This window comes from Rhamphochromis longiceps, linkage group LG10, assembly GCF_057381845.1.
Source record: "Rhamphochromis longiceps isolate RC_006_pf linkage group LG10, R_longiceps_female_GT1.1, whole genome shotgun sequence".
NCBI lineage: Eukaryota > Metazoa > Chordata > Actinopteri > Cichliformes > Cichlidae > Rhamphochromis > Rhamphochromis longiceps.
In genome coordinates this window covers 35,084,352-35,108,875 of record NC_140566.1, presented here as the reverse complement: position 1 = coordinate 35,108,875, position 24,524 = coordinate 35,084,352, and the positions used below count along the sequence as shown (strand labels likewise).

The 24,524-nt window shown below is 44.3% G+C and overlaps 2 protein-coding genes across 5 annotated transcripts; one reads left to right on the top strand and one right to left on the bottom strand.

Annotated features, from left to right (window-relative positions):
- Positions 1–11: 11 nt before the first annotated feature.
- LOC146661333 (P2R1A-PPP2R2A-interacting phosphatase regulator 1) lies at positions 12–9,496 on the bottom strand. Its single transcript, XM_085421431.1, has 9 exons — positions 7,026–9,496; positions 6,239–6,323; positions 5,072–5,128; positions 4,887–4,933; positions 4,758–4,815; positions 4,447–4,511; positions 4,313–4,368; positions 4,145–4,229; positions 12–4,070 (listed from the first exon to the last, which is right to left on the bottom strand). Exons 1-9 carry the CDS (start codon positions 7,112–7,114, stop codon positions 3,947–3,949), a joined length of 666 nt encoding a protein of 221 aa, XP_085277557.1. The 5' UTR covers positions 7,115–9,496; the 3' UTR covers positions 12–3,946.
- Positions 9,497–10,389: 893 nt separating this feature from the next.
- LOC146661332 (uncharacterized) lies at positions 10,390–17,788 on the top strand. Of its 4 annotated transcripts, none has more exons than XR_014913599.1 (8): positions 10,390–10,529; positions 11,449–11,513; positions 11,636–11,831; positions 13,327–13,439; positions 15,603–15,684; positions 16,510–16,620; positions 16,701–17,344; positions 17,561–17,696. XR_014913599.1 is itself a non-coding variant. In XM_085421429.1 (8 exons), the coding sequence occupies exons 3-8, from the start codon at positions 11,640–11,642 to the stop codon at positions 17,653–17,655; spliced, it is 711 nt and encodes a 236-aa protein (XP_085277555.1). In that variant the 5' UTR covers positions 10,390–10,529; positions 11,449–11,513; positions 11,636–11,639; the 3' UTR covers positions 17,656–17,788. The 4 variants fall into 4 exon arrangements, 3 of the variants coding, with proteins under 3 accessions (XP_085277555.1, XP_085277556.1, XP_085277554.1); XM_085421429.1 differs by having other exon boundaries at positions 16,701–16,818; positions 17,561–17,788; XM_085421430.1 differs by lacking the exon at positions 11,449–11,513 and having other exon boundaries at positions 10,391–10,529; positions 16,701–16,818; positions 17,561–17,788.
- The last annotated feature ends 6,736 nt before the right edge of the window (positions 17,789–24,524 follow it).

Genomic DNA, 24,524 nt, shown 5'->3' with positions numbered 1-24,524 from the left:
AATGACGAGAACAAACTCGCCGATGTGAAGGTACAGACGTTCTTTTATTGGTATTTTTCATATACAATATAATATTTATATATATTTATAGTGTGTACATGAACAGTTTCCACTAAAGTCGTTCTTTTTCTCGTACAGCCGTGAGAACGTCTCGAGGGAATGAACACTTGAATATAGACTTTAATGTTTCAGTTGCATAAAAATACATCGTCTCATCCACGTAGACAAGTCCAAGTATTTACACGTGAACGTGTGACTGATGTGCTTTTAGTTCCCTTTGTCCTCAACAATAAAACTCTTAGCAGCCCTTTTGTTAAAGTCGTATCTCACTCTGGTCCTTCGCCGACTTTCATAATTTCAGAAAAATAAAAACAGGCTTTTCTCTTCATTACAAAGTTAAATATTTAATGTTGCTGATGAGCGTGAGTAAAAACTATGAAACCAGCTGAAGGTCGCTCTCGATGTTCATGGAGGCGGAGCCTGTTTACTGAAACACAGGTATCAGCCAGCTGTTACCATGTGACTGACAGGGAAGTCTTGGTCACATGATCACAGGCGACGCCTCTGCAGTCTGAAAACCCAGTAGGTAAGGCGTAGTTTGTGTGGGCCCTGAAGGTGGCGCTGTGGTGTCAGGCTGAGCCAAAACATTATTTCCCACACAGGATGTTTTGTTTGCTGGAACTCAGAGGACTCCATCCACTGATGGAGACTCAGATGAAGGTGAAGCCTGAGCTGCTGTCAAACTGAAGCTCTACAGTGTGATGGAGGCGGGGGAACTACGGGCCCCCCCAGGGTCATTTCTGACGTTTGACTCTCGGCGCTCTGCCAGAGTGAAATACTCCTTCAATACTGAAAAACTTTCAGCAAATACCTCTGAGAACAGCGCTCACATCCTCGCCTCTGCATAAAAATCCGTCCGTGTCAGGATGTAACGGATAACAGCTTCATGTCCAACACGAAAACCTCCAATCACACTGGACACGTGCATCACATATAAAAATAAAAACATGATATTGGACTTCAGACACCTGCAGGACGAGAGTCTCGACAACGAAACACCAAAGACGTTTAAACCAGAGTCCGTCACATTTCTGTCCCGCTACATAACACCTCTCACCAGAGCTACTGACAGCATGGGATGGCGCTTGTGCAAAGTTTATCTCACACACACACACACACACACACACACACACACACACACACACACACACACACACACACAGGAAGTTGTCTTAAAGCTACGGTCTGTCTGAACAGCGACTAGAATTTGGCAGCGTGTCGTGACCTCTGAGGAAAGTCTGTCCTGCTTCAGACGCTTCAAACTGGAAATGAGTCCTGATTCAGACAAACTGCATGAAAAACGCAGCAGAAGAATCAGTAAATGTCTGATTTACATCTTTTTTGACACGTTTTGCTTTTTTAAAAAGTTAAATAATAGTTTATTTTTTCCTTTTAGACCAGGGGTGGGCACCTCCAGGCCCCGAGGGCCAGTGTCCTGCAGGTTTCAGATCTCACACCTGAATCACATGATCAGTTCGTTACCAGGCCTCTGGAGAACTGCAGGAGCTAATTTAGTCATTTAAATCAGCTGTGCTGCTTCAAGGACACATCTAAAACCTGCAGGGACAGGGGCCCTCGAGGCCTGGAGGTGCCCACCCCTGTTTTAGACATTTTAGCAGGTGAAGACTTTGGTGTGGGCCTGCTCACGAACCCCGAGCCGCCATGTGAGAGCGTCTGGAACAGGACAGACTCAGAGTCGTGACAATAAAGCAAGAACAGAAAAAGCAGCAGAACTGGACAGCATCCTTCCACGAGGTTATGTCATCAGTCTCTGAATGAAAGGACGATAAAATGGTCAAACTGTGCAAAGTGGTGACGGCAAAATATAATCTGCCTCTAAAAAAAACTACAAAGCTTTTGTGTCTGCGTCGCCGATGGCGACCAACGCTCAGCGGGTCTTTCTCTTTAACTGGGAATAAAGACACTTCATCAAAGAGCTTATAGAGACTATTTACAAACATGTCTCACTGAACCTCAGGCCTGACCTTTGACCCGACCGCTGCTCCTCCCAAATGAAGACATGTTCAGGCACGATGAGTGATCGTAGGAAACTGTACAGCACTGTGCAAACGCTGGAAGCAGAACTGCAGCTCGTCCACATAAAGCATCGCCTCCGACCTCTGACCTCAGATTTGTGCTCACATCATCACAGGAACATCATTATATCCAGACCGGTGAACTGGTGCTTCCAGCAGGAATACCATATCACCTTTATTTATTGCTGTAATATTCTTACAGCACAAACCTGCTCACTGACATGCGGCGTGAACTTTGAACCATGCACCACATGGATAATACTTCACGGTAACACCACACGGCACATACATCCAAAACCACATCAAGTCAACTGATGTTGGTAACTGTTGCTTTGGTGTCAGTGAGCTTTCATGTAACTAAATGCTGCTAACGCTGAAGAACTGACCGGCCCCTCTCTTTATGGGGGCCTGTACCTGCACAGTCTAGCTTCCCCCGTCAAACGGCCTCAGGAAGCACTCAACACTCTAAACTCTCTGTAGGTCAGGTGTGGCTGATAAATCAGAGCAGACTCAAGCAAACTAACTTTAGTGGGTTGAGTCAAAGGAGCTTGCAAAGAAAAGCGTCTGGACTTCTTTAAGTTGCTTGAAAAGCAACTTAAAGCAACTTAAAGAAGTCCAGATGCTTTTCTTTGCAAGCTCCTTTGACTATGATGACCTGGATGACTGAGAACCTTCACAGACATTTAGTGGGTTGAACGAGTTCAATCATAAATGTATATCAGAGGAGGAAGAGCACGGCTTCTTTCTGCAGGCCGAAGGAAGGTCAGCGCACACCAGCTGCTCAAAGTATTCACATATAGATACACTATTAACAAGAAACCACCTCTTTCCTCTTACTGGAGACCGGCTTAAAAACGGCCTCCAACTGAGATCTGACAAAACCAGAAGGATCCAGTCTCACCCATAACTGGAAGTTTTCATTAAAACACAAAAAGCCTTCGAAGGCTGAAGTGTTGTTCAGAGGCAGAGCTTCAGCCCACCTTCATGTGGTTTTGGGATCGGGAATGATCCTTGATTCGATGAAGGGCTGTGAGTCCAGATGATCATGAACACTCATGAATTCCTCTAAATAAACCTCATCATTTCTATGTCTTCCTTACAGAAAGATTTCTGAGATTTTACAAAAGCAACTTCAGGAAACAAAAGTTGTGCTGAAGTTTCCAAGTTTGATTCCGATCCCGTCGATTGAAGAGGAAATCAAATGTTCCTGAAGTGCCTCCGAAGACCGTCCGGACAGCGGTCTGCGTTTAAGTCCTGAATACAACTCAGGACCTCATTTGAACTATCTCAATAATAAACTACAGAGAAACAGGAAGTTGAACATGAACAGCATCAGCTGATTGGTCCGTTTGGACAGGAGCCTCCAGGTTTCATCCTTCCACGAGCCGAGATCCGTCTTCAACGCGTTTTTAAAGAAAGGAAGCAAAAGAATGGGACATCCTCTGGCTTTTCCTTTTTCTTCTTCAGTCCTAATTTCTGCTCCATGTTCACGTAAGGATTACCCACAAACCCCTTCACTCCAAGCTGCGCTTGTTCAACCCGATTACACAACCAGCGTGTCTTCAGTCCTACAAAGTTTCCCGAGTTTACTTCATGATGTCACGATGACACTGATGTCGAGTCCTCTCGGCACTGTTTGATGGCAGTGGGGTGGAGCCACAAAGTGACATGATTGTGGAGATGAATCTTCAATCAGCCAATGGGGACAGCTGGAAATCTACAGAGGCGGGGCTTACAGGGACACTGGTGGATGACTGGAACAGATCTACGATGTGATGAAGGTTGAAGTTCCTCCAGCTGCTGACGGGCGGTCTGTGCCCACTGTGACGGGTCGGGAGGTGAGCTGGTCTTTAGTGTCCAGGGTGCTGGTGGGAGGTGAAGGGAGTGAAGGCGGGTGGGGGCGAGAGAGACAGGGGGTGGGACTGAGGAATGGACCCTCCCACAGGAGGAGAGTCTGCCGCTGACTGTGAGACGCTGAGAAGAGAGGAGGAAGATCAGGTTTCACGTTTTAGGTTTTGAACACAATGCATCTCTCAGGTCATCCTCACCTAACTGTGTAGCTGCTGTGGTGGGTGGGGTCTGTCACCCCAGCAACAAAGAGCTTCTTTGGGGGTCCATCTGACTCCACCCCCCCTGAGGGATGAGTTTTCACAGATTTACACACTTTTGTTTCAAGACTGCAGAATAAGAATGATCCACAGTAAAATGTTGGTTACCTTTCCTCTTCAGCGGAGTCAACGCCGGCCACCTCACCGTGGTGCTGACCGCAGGTCTGTGGGGCAATCGACACATTCGTCAGCACAGTGGCGCAATGACTACACAATAAATCAGGCTTAGGCGTTAGACAAACCTGAACCTCCTGGTAGGACTCGGGGACGAGTTGGGCGTGACGCCGCTGTCGTGTGACGGAAACCACTGAAGAAAAAAAAGCTCCAGTTTAAATGAACTTCATTCACTGTTTGATCGGGTTTAGTTTCAGGGCTCCAAGTCAGGAGATTCAAACTACATTCGAAACTAAAGCTCTTTCTTATTGGTCTAAAAACTACAATACCCATGAGGCTCAGCAGGTTAGAAAAGAATAAAGCATCCTGACAGGAAGTGCAGTTGTAAACCATCAAAATAAGAGTGAGGCAGCATGAAAGCTGAAGTGGAGAAGCTCACCACTGATGTGTGGTTGTGCCACTGGCTGCCTGGAGGAACTGGGACCAGACTGGAAGGACTGGAAGAGAGACAGAGGATTACCGACTGCTTGTTTAAACCTCAAAGATAGAAGTAGAGTTTCTGGATTACCCGAGTCTCTGCAGAGTCCCTCTGAGCGTCATCTCCGTGTTCTCCTCCTGAGGTGAAGCAAACACAGACACTGAAGCACTGCTCTTTGATTTAAAAATAGCTTAAACATGTTGTAGACGATGCTGAGCAAAAAGAGAAAGAAAGTGGCGTGCTGGCGGGAAGCAGAGCAGGAAGTCTGTCCTCACCTGCCTCTTGTGGTCGAGTCTGTATCCGGTCAGAGAGAAAGGAGACAGAGGGACGAGCTGAAAGAGGAAAAATGTGTAAAACAGGAGCTCAAAGAGGCTAAAACGGATAAAAAGTGGACTGAAAGGTTTACGTGAAGCTGAAATGAAGAGAGCATCATTTAAAGGACAAGCTTCAGACTGTGCAGGTCAGAGGTCACGAGCTGTGAGTTTGTAAGCTGTGCTGGCATCTTTGTTTGAAGGCTGGAACTGTGCTTTTCCATCAGGCTGAGTCGAGAGAGAAGGTCATTTGATTTGATTCTATCATCACTGATCGTTTTGTAATCGATTGTCTGACCCTTTTTATTCTATGTTACATCCTGGTGTATTTCTGGCCCTGCTGTCTGAACTTAAGTTAAAAAGGTGCAACATGAATAAACGTTTTATTATTAGATCTGAAAACTGTCTCGAGATTTTTTCCAACTCTGAGTGATCTCCACAGTTTATCCTTTAACTTCAGAACAGATGCAGTCAAAGTGCTCATCACAGTTTAGTCTGACTTTTATCACTGTTTGTAGTCCTGCTGAGTTCTTCAAGGATCCAAGCAGGAAGTCCTGACTGGATATTTGCTGCTGATCTTTGTGGTGAAGACAAAAGTACAAAAACAAAGTTACAGAGAAGTCGGAGGAGAACGTGGTGTTTGGCCCAGCGTCTATGATGATCGTCAGATTAGAGACTAGCTCTGCTCTGTGTTTCAACGGCAGATTAAAAGGTCAAATGTGGTGCTTATCTTATAATTTCTCCTCAGTACTTGAACATTTTGAGTTAAAAGTATGTTGAACAGTAAAACATGAGTGCAGTTGGCTCCTTGTTTCCTTCTGCAAGCGTACGAGCAGTCATAAACATCGGCATGGGGTGCAGTTAGGGGAGCTGTGATTGGTTGATGAGACCTTCCAGTTTCAGCCCTCGATAAAAACTTTAATATCCAGATCAGAGGGTTTTTCTCAAAGCTGGTGCAGCTGTCACATCTGGTTCCTGTGCAGCTCTCTGTCTCTTCTGGTTTAAGTTTCGGTCGACCTCTACAGCTCAAAGGAAACACCTGACGCTTCAGATCAGGTGTGCTTAAACACTGTGTTATCTCACTGCTTATGAACATTTTCCGGTAAATAAAGTTTTTGCAGCACTACTGACCTGCGAGGGACAGCTGGGGTTGATGGAGATGCTGCTGCGTCTGTACCGAGCCGAGGACACGGGACTGAAGACCGTCATCCCGTCACTGAGAGAGAGCAATAACGTGATAAATAAGATAATCAATAACCTCTCGTGTAATTTTCACAGAGCCGAGGTTTGGATATTTAAATATATAAATAACTATTTATTGGCATCAGTATCTTAAACAATTATGAACAATTATGTTAAAATTTTGTTCTCGTATGTTCAGGGTTCAAACTGATTCTTGCTGCCCTCATGGTACGTGTCATTTTTTAAATCTGTTTAATGATTTTCAAAGTACAAAAATCAAAAAGGATGCCAGGAGTGTTTTTTATTTTTATCCAAGTAGCCACAGAATTTTTTAATTTCTCATATTTACATTTTTTAGATTTGCAAATTATTTCATGTGTAAATAAACTGTAGTTTAAACTAATTATTATATGGACTATAGTGGCTGCTACTTTCAAGCTAAGACATTAGTATTCACAGCAGGAGATTAACAAACATAAAAACAGTAATAAGTTGGCCATGTTTACAATCTTTCTGTATAGTTCTATTATTATCTAAGTGAAAATAAGCACAAGTAAAATAAACATTTAATTTTATTACATCACACCTGGCATTAAGCCGAATAAAAGACCAGGACTGTTGTATTAAGATGACTTACTTTATCTATTAAAATAATACCTTCGAGCTTTCTGTGATCAATACATTAAAATTTAAGTTCTTTTGGACGGAGTTCAACGTGTGGTGTAGAACCACTAACCTGACACTCGTGATCATGGGGGCGCTGTTCGACCTGCGAAGTGCCCCGCCTCCTGCGCCTGCGCACTGGTCCACTTCCATCCGTTCCATACTTTGGTCCACAGGCCCGACTGCGCCGTCTGCCGGCCTTCAACCGCTTGACGGCGGCTACGGGCTCTACTCGAGCCCGGTGGAAGCCCGACCCGCAGGCCTCGCTAGCAGCAAACCCAGAGCCGCCGAGTCAGCGGGCTGAACAGCGAAGCTCGCCTCTCTTTACCGCATCTCCTTACGAAAACCTTATTATCCGCGTGTGACTGCGGGCCACGGCGACATTTATGACCCACAGCTGGCTTCACTTGCTGCGCCGCTAACGTTATTTTTTACGACTGCGTAAAACCGCGAAAAATACGCAGAAACAGCCGCGATGAAATTCCCTAAATGTGCCCAGCAGAGCCTCCTCCTGGGCCCGGCTTTGTGGGGAAACTTTTAATCCGCACAGCTGATGCGACTTTTAGGATTAGCTGCGGAGCTAACAGCAAAAACCTCCAGAGATCAGAAAACCGCTAAGCACCCGCGCCACACTGTCCTAGGCGGGACGGTCCGCCTGTCCCCGGGAAGAGGCGGTCACGCCGGCCCCGAACCCACCGAGCACTCCTGCGGAGGAGTCGCGAAAACTCCGAAAATTAACAGTTTGAAAGATTTTTACAACATAGTCCTTCAACCAAATACAGGCAGTTCGCCAACTGTGGAAACAGCGCCGCCGGCCGGCCACAGGGGGAACTGCAGCCTGCCATGCAAATACATAAAAAGTTCTGTCCTGTTTCTTCCTCCAAAACTCAGAGATTATCATACATGACAAGCGTTTCCACACTTTAACATAAGAGCCACCGATATTTAATACACTAAAAAATCTAAATGCCTTTAATTTAGTGAAGAATTGGTCATTTTCTTATTGTCCAATGGTTAATCCAGCTCACACCGATTTATTATTATTATCATTTTTAATTATTCTAATCTACAGAACAACGCGTGACATCATAGCATGTAGCTGTAGTTTATATCAGTGTTTGTCACACTGGGTGTTGAAATTGAAGTTGAGTTCTGTGTGAAATTATCTCTTAAAAGATTTATGACTGTAATGTTAACAGTGATGACTTTAAATTTTATAGTGGTAAAATGAAGCATTGGTATTGGTTTTGATCAGTGATTTAGTTTTCCTTTACTGTCTGGTTCTGATTTTAAAATAAAACAATTTTAAGATAACTCTTTATTGTCGTTTCAGTCATATTTAGTACAATAGTACAATGACATTGGAAAATTGTCCCACGCCAGAAATAAACACAACGCAGTAAAATTTAAAGTGGATAAAAGTGCAAAAAAGTATGACATAATAAATTCTAGAATGGATGTTTGTTGCACATTATTGCCCCCCAAAAGTCCAGGGAGGCAGTCATGCCAGCTGTTAGCACTGATTAGGGCTATTGCTAGGGCTGGCTATCGATTTCTATAACTGATTCAATTCAGATTCAGTGAGAAATATTATAATTCTGGTCATTTATCCGTACAGTCTATATTTTTATATCCATGTATAAACACAAAGCTGGCACTTGTGAGACTTCGGAGGAGTGAGCATCACAGCAGATGTCTTTGTGTCAAAGTAACTGAGGTAACACAGAAAGATGAAAAACAGAAGAAAACCCTGAATCAACATCTGAACATTACCTGATGCTGCTGAAGATGAAGCAGAGCAAAGTTACAGAGGTTTGATTAGAGACACAGCTAAGCAATCATTTGTAAAAGTTTACATTTCTTTGTTATTGAACAGCAGAAATGAGGCTTTTTTTGTCAGTGGTCAATGAAAAAAAACACATCTGACAGCGCTGAACACGACGGTAGACTGGGGTGTAACAATCAAGCGAATACTGCAGAAAATAGAGTTTTTTGATGTAACCTGGTCTCTGAGTACACTGAGACAGCTGCGCAGGTCCTTCAGGATGTCCAATGATTGATGTTAATGACCCTCTGAAGTGCCTTTTTGTCTGCCGTGGTGCAGCCAGACAACCACACTTTGAATGTGAAGCTAAAGTAAGCTACGTTTATTTGCTTAATAAATTTAAAAATTTGTTTCTTAAAAAAATTAAAAATGAATTTAAAAAATGGTGTAACTGTTTAAACAAAGCACGTTTGTCTTTTTATTAATTATCATTAGTTCTGTTTTTCCTGAGTTTACTTTAACAGATGGATGGAAAAGAAATGAGGGACATTCATTTATTCATTTTATACCATCTGTAATCTGGTCTCTAAACTTTCAGGAAACAGTCATACATCCAGGGTGGCGTCTTCAAGCAGTTAAACTCAGTTAAAGTCATAAAAACTGAGTGTTTAGTATTTTATGTTTAAATGCTCATCAGCTCAGACAGGAAGTTCTCATGACTGAGCTCAGTAACACGGAGCGTCAGGACGGAGCTTCGATGGCAGGAATGTTGTGGTGTTTCCTCTGTTGTTGTGAATTCTTCATCTGCGCTGAGTCGTCATCTCCAAAATATGGTGAAACTGGACACCGGCAACCGTAACCCCTTCACTGCCGCTGTGCAGATGTTTCCCACGAGGAGAGAATCAGCTGGACCTGAACCTGGACCAGAGTCGCACCTGGACCGAGTCCAACACAGACATGAAGTTATTAAAAGATTCCAATATTTTACTGAAAAGCACCCAGAGTGTGTTTCAGCGAATCTCCGTTCAACTCTGATCCACATCCAGCAACAAAGATCATTTCAACATCCCAAACCTTCAGGTTCACATCGAGGCAACCACGGCAACATCCTCAGTTGGCCAACCTCTGCATGCAGCAACTTCTGCCCCAAAACCAAATATCTAAGCACAACATACACGACTACAGCAACACCTGTAACCAGCCTCAGCAACCACAGTGAGAATGCCTGCATATGCAACTCACAGCAACACCACCAACTAGTACAATTTGCAACTAAGATGGCAAATATTCAAAAAATAAAAGCAACTAAAGCAAAACAAGCTTATGTAATTGGTGCAACTAAGTAGCCATAGTAACAGTAGCTGCAACCTGAACCACACAAGGCAACCATTGACACAACAGTGTACAATTAAACACAGCAACTTCTGCAGCCAAGCTAATCGCAGCAGCAACAAGATGGGGCAACTCCTGCAACTAAAGCAACCACACCGCGCTCCTGACTGCACCTAACAGTCCCCACGCACGCACCCGCACACCGGAGTACTCCAAGTACCGTCCCGTTACCGTTAGCGCTCGTGCCGTCGGTCACTTTAACGATCAGACGAGAGGTTAAATCTGGGAGAGCGGAAGGGGAGGTGGAGGAGGTGCTCCTTCCTCAGACGGAGTTAAAATAGTTTCAGGAAACTTTGAGCTGCTTTACTCGAGGTTCCCGAAAAAACTGTGAAGCTTCGCGGGAGGCGCACACGGAGACCCGGGGGGCCGCACACGGACGGCGACATGCCGGGGAGAACCGGAGCCGCCTGGATGTGACTGGTAGGTGGGGTGTCCCCGCTGCTCCTAAACAACATGCGGCCAGAGCAGCGCGACAGCAGCGGGACACTGCGGAGCCACAGCCGCCGGGAGGGCTCAGAGAGCAGCAGTCACAACTCTGATCATTCACCTCTATCCGCAACCACATGGGCAGATCATTTACAACCAATAAATCTTCCGTAAACATATTTAAACGTTACCAGATTGTTGAAACTATTCCTTAATTATTGATCTCTATTGATTGTATTTGGCATGTGTGCAGCTTTACATGATTATTGCTGGGTTATTAATGATATTAATAACTTTAGCTCACACCACTGCTCAGTCCCAGCTCCAGATGTTTATCCTGGGTTTCTACAGTAGCTTAACATGAGTTAAAGTTCAAAATAAGCCCTCTTTATCTTAAACTGGACCTTCAGTTCATCAAACGTACAGAATAGCATTGATGCTAATGCTGTATCGATAAATATCTTTGTGTTTTGACTGTATATTGTATTAACAGCCTGTGAAACCTTTAAACAGCAGAAGCTGAGCCAAAGGGCTTCACTGACAGGACCATTCAAATTCCAGCTCTAAAAAATCCCAGTTTCAAACTACTACTACTTCAAACTACTACTTTTGTTGTGGAAAGTTAAATTCGCTGTGATTTAGTGATCATTAAACTATGTCCAGAATTATCAAATATGTTATGACACACTGAGAGGTTGCCACATTATTAGTATTGGTATCGGCAATACTGGCCCAATATTTGCTTAATATCAAATAGATACAAAAATATGCACCGGTGGCACAGCATTTTAGCCCCTCCCTCTTTAAGCCACTTCCATATTATTGGCTGCCACTCATAAACAGAATGCAAATGGGTGGGGCTTTGCTGCCTGAGATAACCATATAAGGTATTTCTCTGTGTGACTTCTTACAGATCCAGGAGTAGAAAAAACTGCAACATGTTAATGAGTGTTGTGGATAAATCGTCTCAGACATTCTGTAGGTTTGAGTTTCCACCTTGGTCTTCAGAGTTTTTAAATGAAAACAACGCTGTTTGTTGCTTTCTGTGTTTACACATGTTATTGTTTACTTTTTGTTGATCTTGCTTTGGTTCATTCAAGGAGGATGGAGGGAGAGAAAGAGACGTCTGAGGAGAAGGAGGAGGAAGAGGAGGGGGAGGAGAAGGAGCTTCATCAGGATCACCCCATGGAGGCATCCTCTCTGGACCAGGACCTTCCCATCATGCACTGGGAGGAACTGAGCCAGCGGATAGCTGAGCTGGAGAAACAGGAGCAGGAGCGGAGGGAAAGGTCAAAGGTCAGCTATAGATAATGTTCAGAGTTTGAGGCTCTGTTTCTCAGTCAGTGGGAAAGACTACATTTCCCATGATGCACTTCGCTGGACAAAGAAGGAAAAATCAAGCACCAAAACCTGCAGTTCATCTAATGTCCACGAGAGATTCCAGCAGTTAGTTCGAATTTTAAAGTAAAAACAAAAACAAGCAAAAACAAGGCGGTTTTTGGTGCATCGCCTTCTTAGCGACCACCTAGCAGCAGCCAGCCACCTTCAGCAGCCACTGGGCAACAGGTTGGGCAGCACACACAATCCGTAGCCAGCTGTGGTTTCCATAGTTTCAGGCTGTAACCTGGAACTAAGCGTTAGAGCCTGAGAGCAGAATCTGCAGGAATACGAGCAGAATTAAACCAGCAGAGCTGAGCGCAGGAAACTGCCCATCTGTAAACATTGCCGGTTGAAAGAGAAGCTTCACTTCAAATTTTTAGTTTGCTGCTGTTCAGTTGCATTGTGGGAAATGTAGTATCCAGCATGGTTTGCCCCCCCCTCTGCTCTTTACTTCAGGTCTCTGAGGAGCTTGTTCCTGATAGTCTTTGCCGTTTCCCCTGTTTTTTAATTCGATCCTGAACAGGATGAGATCGTGTTTGTTGTGTCTGAAGAGCCGCTGCCGTAATCCACACCGAGCTAAAACAAGGAGGAGGAGGTGGTTCAACGACCTGGTGTCACAGCTGCATGTTTATACGTTCTCTGGCGACACGACGATCACTCAGAACTTCCCAACATCAGTTTCCTGTTTGCTCTGGGCGACAGCCTCTTATCTGTGCTGCTTTTTGGGCTAATACCCATCACACTTTAGTTTTTACTACATTTCCTGTGATTGGCGAGAATCTGCTGCTGCTGGAGTACTTTTTTCTTTCACCCTTGCTTTGCTGCACAGAAAAATCTGAAACCAGTCTGAGTGGTTTGTTGTCAACATAAACTGTATATAAAAGATGGATGTGACCACTGTGGCGTCACTCACTAAGTTTTGAAAGGCCAACGTTAGTTCATGGTTGGTTTTTAAAGCCAGTAGGAACCATATTTGTAGTTTCATAACAATTTAACATTATTTCACACCTGCAGTTAAACACAGCAACGTCTTCTAATAAACCAACCCCTGCAACCAGCAACACAAAATAGTCTCAGCTTCAGCAACTAAACCAACTGCTGCAACTAGAGCAACAGTGCTACACTAAGTTTTTGTGCAACTGAACCAACAAAACCAGTGCAAAGCCAGCAATGCCTGCAACTAAATGTCAACTTCTGTAACTAAACCAAAATACTGAAACTAAGGCAACCAAACACAGCAACCAATAAGACTAAACCTTCCGGTCCAAGTCCTGGATGCACCTTTAGAGCATCTAGTGGTCATCGGGGGAACTGCAACTTTTGATGCTTCATTTTTCAGTCCTGGATGTTGATGGTTAGTCGTCAGGTGATCGGTGGAGAATTATCCTCAGGTTATGTTGTCTTCCTGCAGAGAGGGGCGGGGCTGAGGACGGAGGGAAATCCAGATGGAGTGTGGAGCAACGTCTGGGGGGAAGAGGAGGAGGAAGACTTCAGGAGGTGTCGAGTGGCAGTTGTTACATCACGGTAATGAAGCGTCGTGGATAATCTCTGTTTTTTGTTGAGTTCGTGTTTGTTGGTTTGAATCTGTCAAAGTGTTGCCCAGTGATGACGGTGACCTCGCAGGCCAGCTCGCTCCTACACCGGTGCTCCATCATGCAGGATGGAGGAAGCAACACTTGCTGGTTAGCGAGGTCCCACCGTGAAGCCTCCAGATGCATTTTCATCATCTTTGCAAGAAATTAGCGATGTTTTTGTTTCCAGCATCAAATCGATGCATACGGTCGGATAATTCTTCCAAACTCTGATAATCCGATGACTCAGCAGAACGTTTTCAAATCACGGTAAATTCCAGCTAAAGTTACCGTCCGGTAACGTGTGGCGTCGCATAAATGATTGTGGTGAGGCAGATGCTGGCGTCAGCCCGTTGCAGGGATATGGTCTTCCTCACAAAGAGGTGAGAAGTTAGTAGCCAGTTAGTAGGAGGAGTTGGCCGTCCGACTGCGGTCTGGGGTGTGGGGCCTCCCTGCTGCTGCGGAGTCGGGGTGGTCTGCCTCTCCCCACCGCAGGGAAAAGGGTAACACCACCTGGGTCTGGGTGCAATTCCCCCCTCCAGGGGCAAGGGTACCTAGACCCGGTTTGTAGAGTACGCTTGGGGAGTGTGATTGTGTGTACAGCGTCTCTTTATGTCTGTCTCCACGTTGGTTGAGTGTGGAGTGAGTGCATATGAGAGCATGAGGGTGGGAATGGATGTTTGTGTCTGTGTGTGCCTGTATGTCTGTGTCTATATGTCAGGTTGGGTATCAGACGCCACCTCTCTGGGGACACCTCAGGCCCTCCAAGGTTTGGAGGCCTATCTCCACCCACCACCACTTCCCCTGCCGGTGGCGGACTCCCTCAGGTGTCGGTGTGTTGGTGGTTCTTTGTGTCTGGGGGTGGGCGTCCGGGTACACACCGGCTCACTCCTTGGCGGCCGCTTGTCGGGGCCTGGGGCTCGCTCGGGCCCCTTTGGAGGTGGGGTGCCCCCGGCCTCTCGGCCTGGGGCTCGGTCACTCAGGCACAGCTGGGGGCCGGCGGAGCTCACGGGCGCGTCACTGCAACTCCCCCTGACTTCTGCTCCGCGGCTGCTGGGCGAGCCCTCATCTGGGACTCTCCTCAGCTCTTACTGGAACAGTGGCGCGGCTGCCCCTCTGTTGGTCTTCCATGGTCTCTTGTGTTCTGGGGGCCTCTGGATGTCTGGAGTTTTGATCTCCTCCATACCCGCTTCACACCCTGGAGGACGGGGCTGTGGCCCCCCCACACTCCCTAGCAGATCATTACATGGAGAAACCTTTGGAATGCAAGCATGCTGATCCACACAGGTATGCACACATGGGTATTCACAGACGCGGACTAAAGCTTTCTTGGCTGCTGCCTCAAAGCACACTGTGCGCTGTCTATCTTGCGTGCTGCACAATATCGTTTATTATTTAGTAAATATTGATATCTATGACTAGCTAGTTTATTGTGATGGTGCTTTGTTTTCTCTATTATTATGTTGCTCTTTGTTGTTTGCTGTCTCCTCTGTTTGTTTTTTTTGTTTGTTTTTTTTTTTTTCTCCATACAGGTGACCCAGGAGTTCTTTTTTTTTTTTCTCTCTCTTCCCCCCCCTTCTCACCGTCTCTTCTCCCCTTTGGTTTTCTTTCTTTCTCTCCCCCTCTTTCTCTCATTCATTCCCCCTGTCCTATTTATTAAAAAAAAAAAAAAAAAAAAGACAAAGGATGAACTGAAGCTCTGCCATCACGTAATGTCGCATACTGCTGTTTCTGATGTCATTTAAGAAAAAAAAAAAAAAAAAAAAAAAAAAAAAAAGAGAAGTTAGTAGCCAGCTCGACTGTAATGGCTACGGGCTGTACTCACTCTGGGGGTCTCTCTTCCTACCACGATAGTAGAATGACACCCCCTAGTGGTGCTGTGCTGTAATAACAGTTGTTACAGACTGACTGCAACATGTTGGCAGTCTGAAGTTATAAGTTTGGTCACCTGGCAACCACTGAGTTTCCGTAGTCACGGGGAGGTTGCCGTCCTGTTTTTATTCGAGCGTGGCCGTGCCGTTACCGTCTGTGGATTCGGCCATGAGATGCAGCTAGCTGATGACCGTTTCTTCCCCTCTCATTTGTGAAGAAAATAAAGCATTTTATTTGTTTACAGATTTCACAACCACAGAAACCTGCAGCTGTGCTTCATCAACAACAGCGACAGTGAAGAGGAGGAGGAGGGGGCCAATAAAAAGGTGCTTCCTGCTCTGCTTGCTGCAGCGAGTTTCAGGACACAGATCAGGGACAGATTTTACTGCAAATGCAACAAACTGATTCAGAATCTAAGCTTCAGAAGTTTCATGTAGTGAAAGGAGAGTTTGTCTGTTCGTGAAACCTTCCAGTGTTGCTGTTTGTAATCACTGAACATTTTAAGCTTTTGGGATCTGTGAACCTCTAGCAGAGTGGCAGCAAAGCTGGGTGTGGACACAGCTTTTCTCAAAGGATATTTAGACACTGCTAAACATTTGAGAGCAGCAGCCGAGCCAGTGTTACTGCCAGAGATCTGCAGGAGAGTCCAGCCAGAGCAGGAGAACATCAGTTCATCACCAGGCAACAATAAAAATAAAGAACAGCTCGATCACGCGGAAAAATGGGGTCAACCCTTAGAGTTTTCGGAGTCCATTGTACAGAGAGATCAAATTTTAAAAAGAAGCTGAAACACTGATTGGAAGTCACTGAGGGTTAAACGATTAGTTCTCTGGGCTCCATGTGGGAATCCTTTCCTTTGTCTCTGAGTCATTATCAGGCACTAACTCGTGTTCTCACTCGTCACTGTCTGAACACATCGCTGCACAAGGAGTGTAACTCTAACTGTTATTAAAGCTACTTTTTGTGATTATCTGCTGCAGAACGTAACGGCAGCTGTCACCAGCAGGGGGCAGCGTTTCTCCAGCGAGTCTTGTTGCTGTTTTTCTGAACCCAGGCTCGCCTTTACCTCACCACTTCCTAATGCTCAGGTTAAAACACAGTCACAAACAGGTGCTATCCACAGTCTGACCTCTGACCTCTGACCCTGTCAGGTCACAAAGGGAACAGGGCACAATGGTTGCCATGCCGCTGGGTTGAAACAGGAAGTGGCCACGGCTCTGAGGACGTTGAGAGACAAGTTGCTGGCCGAACAGAAGGAGGAGGTGAGTCCGAGCCCGAGCCCGACCAGCAGATCGATGACCTGAAGCTCATCTGTGTGTGTGTGTGTGTGTGTTTGCTGCAGCGGCTGGCTGGCAGCAGCTGCGTGGCCCAGCGGAAACATCTGGAGCGCTGGGAGCTGCAGGAACGCTCGCTGCAGCAGCTCGGCAGCTTGAGGGCGTTGCTGGAACGAGACGTTCACGGTACGCAGAGCTTTAACGGAAACACAACGGTGCTGCTCACAGCCTCACATCTGGGTTTCATTTAGAGTCAATCTTTATTTCACAACTTTGTCTCTGTTAGGTTTACGTCCAACAGATTTGTTCTTGAAAATAAAGAAACAAATTTATATATTTGTGTTAATTATATATTTGTCAGTGCGCCCCAGGGTGGCTGTGGCTACAATGTAGCTGCCATCACCAGTGTGTGAATGGGTGGATGACTGGATGTAGTTTAAAAGCGCTTTGGGGTCCTTAGGGACTAGTAAAGCGCTTTACAAATACAGGCCATTTACCATTTTCAGGAAAAGCCAGGCTGGTTTTCTAAGTAATGACATTCCTCATTAGCCTCATAGTGAATCTTTTACTCTGTCGTGAAGACTTTAAAACTTTGAATAGAAAAGATGTGAAGCTAATCGCAGCTGTCAGTAATCTTTCCACAGCCCTGAGACTTTACTTCCTGTAGAGCCTGTAGACTGAAGGCTGTTTTGTGCTGCAGTGAAGGAAACAGGTGCGTTTCATTTATGACACAAAAATCAGAGCTGTTCTGTGAAAAGTGGAGCGTTTGATCACAGTTGTCTGGTTTTAATAATCAGACCTGATTGATCTCTCAGCCTCACCTTGTTGTGGCCTCTATCTGACTCTACCGGGCTCAGAAATTTCTTCCACTTTGTTCTGGGGACAAACGCCTCGTGTTAGCCCACACTCTGCTTTGCTTGTTTTCCAGCTCTGAGCTCCGAGCTGGTGGCCCACCTCCTGGTACGAGACCAGCTGAGGACGAAGCAGGACGCCATGCTGCTGGACGTCCAGGACCTGACCTAACGCCAGAACGGCACGGCGGACACCTTGCACAGTCTCTGCCCAGTGCTCCTTCTTTCAGCCTCTCTGGGACCAGGCTGACTGCTCGGGCGTGTCAGCCCCTCAGCTGTTTACTGCGTCAGCGACAACCTGCCGGTTCATCTAAACTGACCAATCAGCACCATCCAGAGAAACGACGATGACATGATCCTGGAGGACTCACGTCGGTATTCACAGAAAGGAACAACGTTCATAACAGAGCTCAGATGTTGGAGGGTTTTTTGGTGAAGTCAGATTCATTCATCGGGACGGCCAATCAGCTGCTGGCTTGTGACAGTTTAAACCGAAGTCTCGGTCGTTGTTCTGACTCCTGACAATCGGGCTTGTTATGTTTCTGTTGTTAGAGCAGCTCGTTCATCTCACAGCAGCTCCGTATGTGACGCCCCGAGTTCATCCTCAGCCTCAAACAATCCTTGGAGCTCATGTTCCTTTAAGGCCCGCCTCTCTATAAGCACACTCTTCTTCATGTTTTTCAGCAGGTGACATGTTCATGCAGCATTTTCTCAGCATGTTTCCAGGATCACTAAATCGTTCTGCTCCAAAACTGCATGACAGGGGTCTTCATCTGCACCACAGATTTACAGGCTCGGCCTCTGAAAATGAAACTGACATTTTGGGAAAGGTTAGTATATTTTGCTGTGACGTTTGGAGAAAGCTGGAGCTTTTCAAATCTTTTTTGATACCTGTGCTCCTCTAAATGCTCATTTTAAGCCACCGTGGTAGCACGGTGTTATTATCCTCACTCTGTCCTACAAGAGGATTTTTGTGGAGACTTTATGTTCCTCAGAGGATCCATTGTCTTCGTCAAACAGCCTGTAACCGTGTTTTTGCCTTGAGACACAGGTCTTAAAGCTACAGGATGAAATTTGGGAGACATAATCATGGTCAGCAGACCAAAAACAATGACTTTGATAAACCCACGAGTCAAACGTTTGTGGTGAGCGACCCCCTGGAAACCTGCGGTTGCTATCAGTACTTGTATATTCCCACCAAGTGGTGATTGGTTGCTGGTTATCACTGGGTGAAAATGGGTTGCAAAGGGAGCGCTGCACCCAAAACCCTCCCTGTGATTGATTTGGTTGCCACGTTTGTGTTGAAGACAACATGTCTGCAAACATTCACACTGAGCCAAGCGGTCGGGAAAGGCAAACAGGAAACTCCTTCAAAGTAAAAGTTGTACCTTACTACTGAAAACAACACATTTCAAAAGGTGCAACTTTTACTGTGGAGGTTTCAGGTTTGTGTTGCACTTTCCTGTTTGCTTTACCACTCGGCTTGTTGGTCGAGTGTTTACAGGAAGAGAAGTCACATCACAGCTGGGAGCGACAGCCTGCCAAACCAACCACAAAGAGGCTTGTCGGTGTCTTCCTCTGAGCTCATCTACCAACCTCCAGCAACCTCACAGTTGGTTAAAACACATTTTTCTGTAGCACCTGGTGGTTGGTAGGTGGTTGCCAACCGGTCTCTAGACCTGTCCAACTTTGGACCTTAGACAACGAATGTTACTCAGTTCATTTAGAAGATGCATTTTGGTAAAACGGTGTTACTTTACACCGTGCTGAAAGCTCAGTGACTCATCGGTTCAAACATCCTCATCGAAGTCAAATTGGTCAACTTTCTGACTCCTAACATTACGTTCAGATTTGGGAGTTTGGTGATCAAATTTCATCTAAAAAAATCCCATTTTCACATATTTTCGCTGTGTTCTCTGAGTTGCGGCGAGACTAATTAGACATAATCAACAAAAGGGATCTAACTTATCTTATTTAAGTTTTATTGTGTTACTTACTGAACCACTTTTACCTGTTACTATAAAAAGGGAACAGCACACAGATATAAGCACGTGGAATTAAAGAGCTTACATGATATCTTGATTATTGGACATTATACTTAGTTTTTGTTTTGTTTTTTAATTAAAGGGGAATTTCACCCAAACTTGATGTCATCATCACATTAAAGCAGAAAATAAATAACAAACAACTTCAGACTAACAAAGTTGCGTTTCTGTCACAGTGGTGAAATTCCTCTTTAACTGATGCTAAACTCTTCAGGTACCGTCTGTGATCGCGCTATCGTTGTTTACTTTAAATGTAAGGGAAGAATCCACTGAATATAACCAACTATGTGCCATGATTGCTGCCTTACTTTCATTTTCTTCTTAAAACTAAATGTTTTGCATCTCATCCATCATGTGCTTTAAATAACTCCCTGAATCTGTTTTCATGAGCACAGTAGTCATTGAAACAGTAGTCGAGGATATTTAGCATTGTGCTCTCGTGCCTGTGATAAGAAGCTGAATGTCATTTACATTGAAAGCGATGTACTGTAATGAGAAATGTGCTTTAAAGTATATAAAGTCACACTGAAATGTGCTGTTTTGAGGTTGTGGAAGGTTATGACACTGATACAAGGCTGGTAATCATTTCACCGTGACTTTAAGAATATTTGGAGAAGTATTTTAAAATGTAAATAAAATTAACTACAAATATATTTGTATATGTAAACATTAATTCTGAAATATATTTTTAAAAGCAAAACTTAATGATGTCATATTACTGTGCTTTGCTGTAGTTCTTCATATATGTGCATTTCTATGCAGATGATACCCAGGTTTATCTGCAAAGACACAAAAATCACTTCTTTTATTAATTTTAATGCCTTCGAGCAGGAGTGGGGACCTCCAGGCCTCGAGGGCCGGTGTCCTGCAGGTTTTAGATCTCACCCTGGCTCAACACACCTGAATCACATGATTAGTTCATTACCAGCCATTGAAATCGGCTGCGATGGATCAAGGACACATCCTGGAGTTCCACCCCTGTTTTAGACACATAAACACCTGCAGGATAAATTAGGTGTTTTATCTTCAGGCTATTGTATGCAGCCCTAAACATCTTGGTTCTTATCACTTCTATTATTCATAGAGTTTATAGTTAGGTTGGATCAGGTAATGTAAAAAAAATAATCAGAAAAATCATTATTATGATTATTATTTTTGTTCTGGGATTTGCAGGTCATAATAATCCTGGCTCCACTTCTTCCCAAAAAATGAATCAAAGACTTGGTGGTTATGGGAGCAGACAGCTTGTATTGTCAGATCCTGGATCAGTGCATCGGTTGTTTGATGTGGAGCTGCTGTTTCGAGCTCCAGCCCACACTTCTTCAGTCTGAGATGACTATATTAGAAGTATTTCCTTACTATGACATCACAGAGATCTGGGAGAAGAAAAAACTGAGATAAACTGTCATACACTGAGCTCGGTGTTAGAAACTTTGGCCGTGTTTAACAGGAGGAGGGGATGTGACAAGAATGAGGAGACCGCGGCTGTTTGAACACTGATCCCGCTGCCGTGTTTGATCACACTCAACACAGCTGATAGTGTTTGGTCTGCCCCTCAGCTCTCTGTTTATTTAGTATTTACTGTATGAATCAGAGCTGATGGTGGTGATGATGGAGAGAAGAGAGCGGACGGGTTGGAGGAGGAGGGGCTGATCCATTCACTTTTCTCTCTAATTAAAGCCTCAGATAACTGGAGGCAGAGCGAGGAGCTGAAAGCTTCAGGATCTCCTCCGGATGAGAAGGTGAGTGATCCTGTTTCCACACGAGAAGCTTTTTAAAGTCCACTCTGATCAAATTATTTTTAATTCCTTTGAACGTGTAGACTCTGAGGATTTATGAACATAAACCTTTGACTTTCTGGCTGCTTGTAGAAGACGAGGAGCTCATTAGTTGAAATGTGTGACTGATTTTATCTCGGGTCGTGTGGAGGACAGTTCATCACAATTACAGGAGAGTTGGCGTCGAGCTAATTTGTATATCCAGCATCCAAATACTTCATTCAATCAGCAATAAAAAGTAAAGACATTAAAACATCCTAATAAATTCAACAAATATTGGGTGGCATCAACATTTAAACTTGAGACATTAAAATATTTTATGTCTACTCTGAATTATTCAAACCTCGGCTGCTCGTGTAAAATCATTGGCGCTGTGAGCACCTCCTCCTCCTCTTCCTCCTCGCCCGCTGCAGTCCCTGTATTGGGTTTCATTCCTGCAGCTGTGGCTGAATGAACGCTGATCAATTATTTACAGAGAAGCTGAAGGTCAGGAGAGAGACCCAGAGAGACCCTTTGGGCCCGAAACAGAAACTTCTTAACCACAAGTCTACCAAGAAAAGCCGGAGGTGGAAGCTCAAAGGACGACAGGCTCTGATCCACTGATGCTCGGAAGATGAAGTACTAGAAACAGAATCAATTTCAGGCCAGATTCGCTTCAAATCTTTCAAACGCACCCTTAAATTTCCGTGGACCAGGAATGTCTTCATGGAAATCAGGCACCAGCTGACAGCTGCTGTCAGCTTCTGTCAGTTAATACCATCACAGGTGAGTCCACAAACATACAGACTGGATTTAATCCTCTGCTTGCCTCCAGATGAGATGGTGTGTTTGCTCACTTAGTAATGAATGATTGCTATAACTGATCATAATGAGAGTGATAAATTATAAAGCAACTTACATTTCCTTCTTTTAATTATAAAGAAGAATAAAAAAACAATATAACCCCAACAAACGTTGTGTAAATAACAAACAAATGCAATGATTTGCAAAGCTGGTAAACCCATATTTTACTCACAACAGAACAAAGAAAACATAAAAAGTTTAAACTGAGACTGTTTCATGAAAGATGTAATGGCAGCAACACATCTGTAAAAAGTTGGAACAGACTCATGTTTCCACTGTGCATCATTCTGTAAATGTTTGAGAGCTAACAGCAGCTGCTGGGCTCACAGAGGAACGCTGTCCTGTTCTGGTTTGATGGAGGTTTCTAGCTGCTCAGCAGTCCTGGCTGCATGCATAGATTGTGCATGCAGCATATGAATGCATAGATTAGTGTGTAATTGTGTATTCTGAAAAAGTAGCCAACATGGAGATTGCTGTTCTATCCGTTCATGCTTTAAAATATGTGGCTAAACACTGCCAGTGTTTAGCAGCTAACAAAGGTCAGTGGAATCTAACAGAGGCTAACAGCAGCTAATGGAGGCTAACAGCAGCTAATGGAGGCTAACAGCAGCACACTGATAAAAAAAAGTTAAGGATGTTCTCTACAATTCACCTCGGTATTATTGTCATTGTACAGAAGGGAGCTTTACTGTCTTTACGGCTCTTATCAGGCTGCTTTCACAACTTTTACAGCCTCTTCCAGGGTAATTAGATTTGGCCATATACTGAGAGGTGAGGTAAACAGCAGACTGACAGCCCACACTTACTACAGACGAACAGCTGTTTGCCCTACTGTGGCCACCATACCTAAGATTATGCCCTTGAGTTGCCCTTGCCCACAGAGATTTCGCACAAGTCGCATAAGTCAGAGTAATACAAACATTAGATGGTTACCTAGGCAACCAGAGCATGTCCTATGAATGCCCAGCGTGATAGTGTAACCACCCATCAGCAAATCAAATCACTTCCTCTGTGGATGATCCATAATTAAAGGATGAGAGTAGAACTTCATGCAGCAATAACTTCAAGGTAGCCCAGCCCAAAACTTGCCCTGGCTTCTGTGACTCTAATGGGACAATGGTAAAGATCTAAAGGTAACTGAGACCATGAATTCATCAGAGTGGTGTACAGTGGACTCATTTGCTTCTCCTTCTCCTTATAATTATGTCAGCTGGTGTAGCAAAATAAATATCAGATCAATACAGTAAAAATATTTGCATTATACACTCAGACTAATTTTTAAAAGCAGACTGATCACCAAAATCATTTATTTTCTGGGGATCATGAATGCTCTTTTAAATTTCATGATAACCCATCTGATAGGTCCTGTTTGGAATAAAGGGCCAGATTTACTAAGTGAGGCAAAAATAGGAGCACTTGGTTTTACAGATGATTTACAAAAGTTGCTTTTTCTAAACACAGTTAAAGTTGTTTTCAGCATGACATGCCCAATCTGCCAAAACCTGCATGATTTGGTTTGTTAAAAGGAATCAGAAAAGTACATAAGTAAAGGTCACAGACGCTTTCATGTTGACCACAATAATGAAAATAAGGAGAAGCAGCGAAAAGAAAAACTTTCTGCACCTGAACTGGAGGTCCTAGTTGACCGAAACAACATGTTTAATGAAAATCTGAGCGTTCAGTCTGGCTGTCAGAGAGCTATTCTTTTTTAGAAAGGGTGAATGCAGTGCAGCTCCACTGAAGACGTTAAGAAAGGTGGAATGATTGAGGCGACTCACAAGACCAAAAACTGTGTACAACAAGGTGTCAGCAGAGGAGACGGTTGTAGGTCCTGTGGGTGAAGTACCAAAACAGTCAACACTCATTGGTTCAGATCTGAACAGGTAACAGGAGTTACCTGTTACAGAGTGTTGAGCTCGAAGAGTTTTCTTCTTCTTCGGTCATGTTCTCTCAATAATGCGCACACTTGGTTTGTTGCTTACTTTTCCCTTTTTCTTTATTGACAGCAACACCGGAGGGAAAAAACATACATTCATTTTTGCAGTTCGCGCTTCAAAACATCAGGAACAGGAAGTGAAGTCACCTATAATCACCAAAATAAAATCATTTCCAAAATAAGATGACAATCAGAAAACGTCTTTTACAAAATAAGATAAATTAATATATTTACTTATGAGAACACAAATCTAACATGCAGCATCTGGTTTAGCAAAAATCGGTGGCTCAACAAGCCACACGTGAAATACTGTGGACTCACCTGAAGGCCAACCATCTCCGTACTTTCTAACCTGCAGGTTTTTAAAATGTTTGTTATTCTGGAAAATGAAGACTTTGTGAACAGACCCTGGATGCTTTGCTACAGTGTTGTAATAATG

Excerpts from the sequence above, each read along its gene's own strand:
- LOC146661332 (XM_085421428.1), top strand. The coding sequence starts at position 11,553 with ATGAAAACAACGCTGTTTGTTGCTTTCTGTGTTTACACATGTTATTGT. Across the intron at positions 13,440-15,602 it reads GTGGCAGTTGTTACATCACG|ATTTCACAACCACAGAAACC; the intron begins GTAATGAAGCGT and ends ATTTGTTTACAG. Across the intron at positions 15,685-16,509 it reads AGGAGGGGGCCAATAAAAAG|GTCACAAAGGGAACAGGGCA; the intron begins GTGCTTCCTGCT and ends TGACCCTGTCAG.
- LOC146661333 (XM_085421431.1), bottom strand. The coding sequence starts at position 7,114 with ATGGAACGGATGGAAGTGGACCAGTGCGCAGGCGCAGGAGGCGGGGCA. Across the intron at positions 5,129-6,238 it reads ACCCCAGCTGTCCCTCGCAG|CTCGTCCCTCTGTCTCCTTT; the intron begins GTCAGTAGTGCT and ends TTCCTCTTTCAG. Across the intron at positions 4,816-4,886 it reads GGGACTCTGCAGAGACTCGG|TCCTTCCAGTCTGGTCCCAG; the intron begins GTAATCCAGAAA and ends TCTCTCTTCCAG.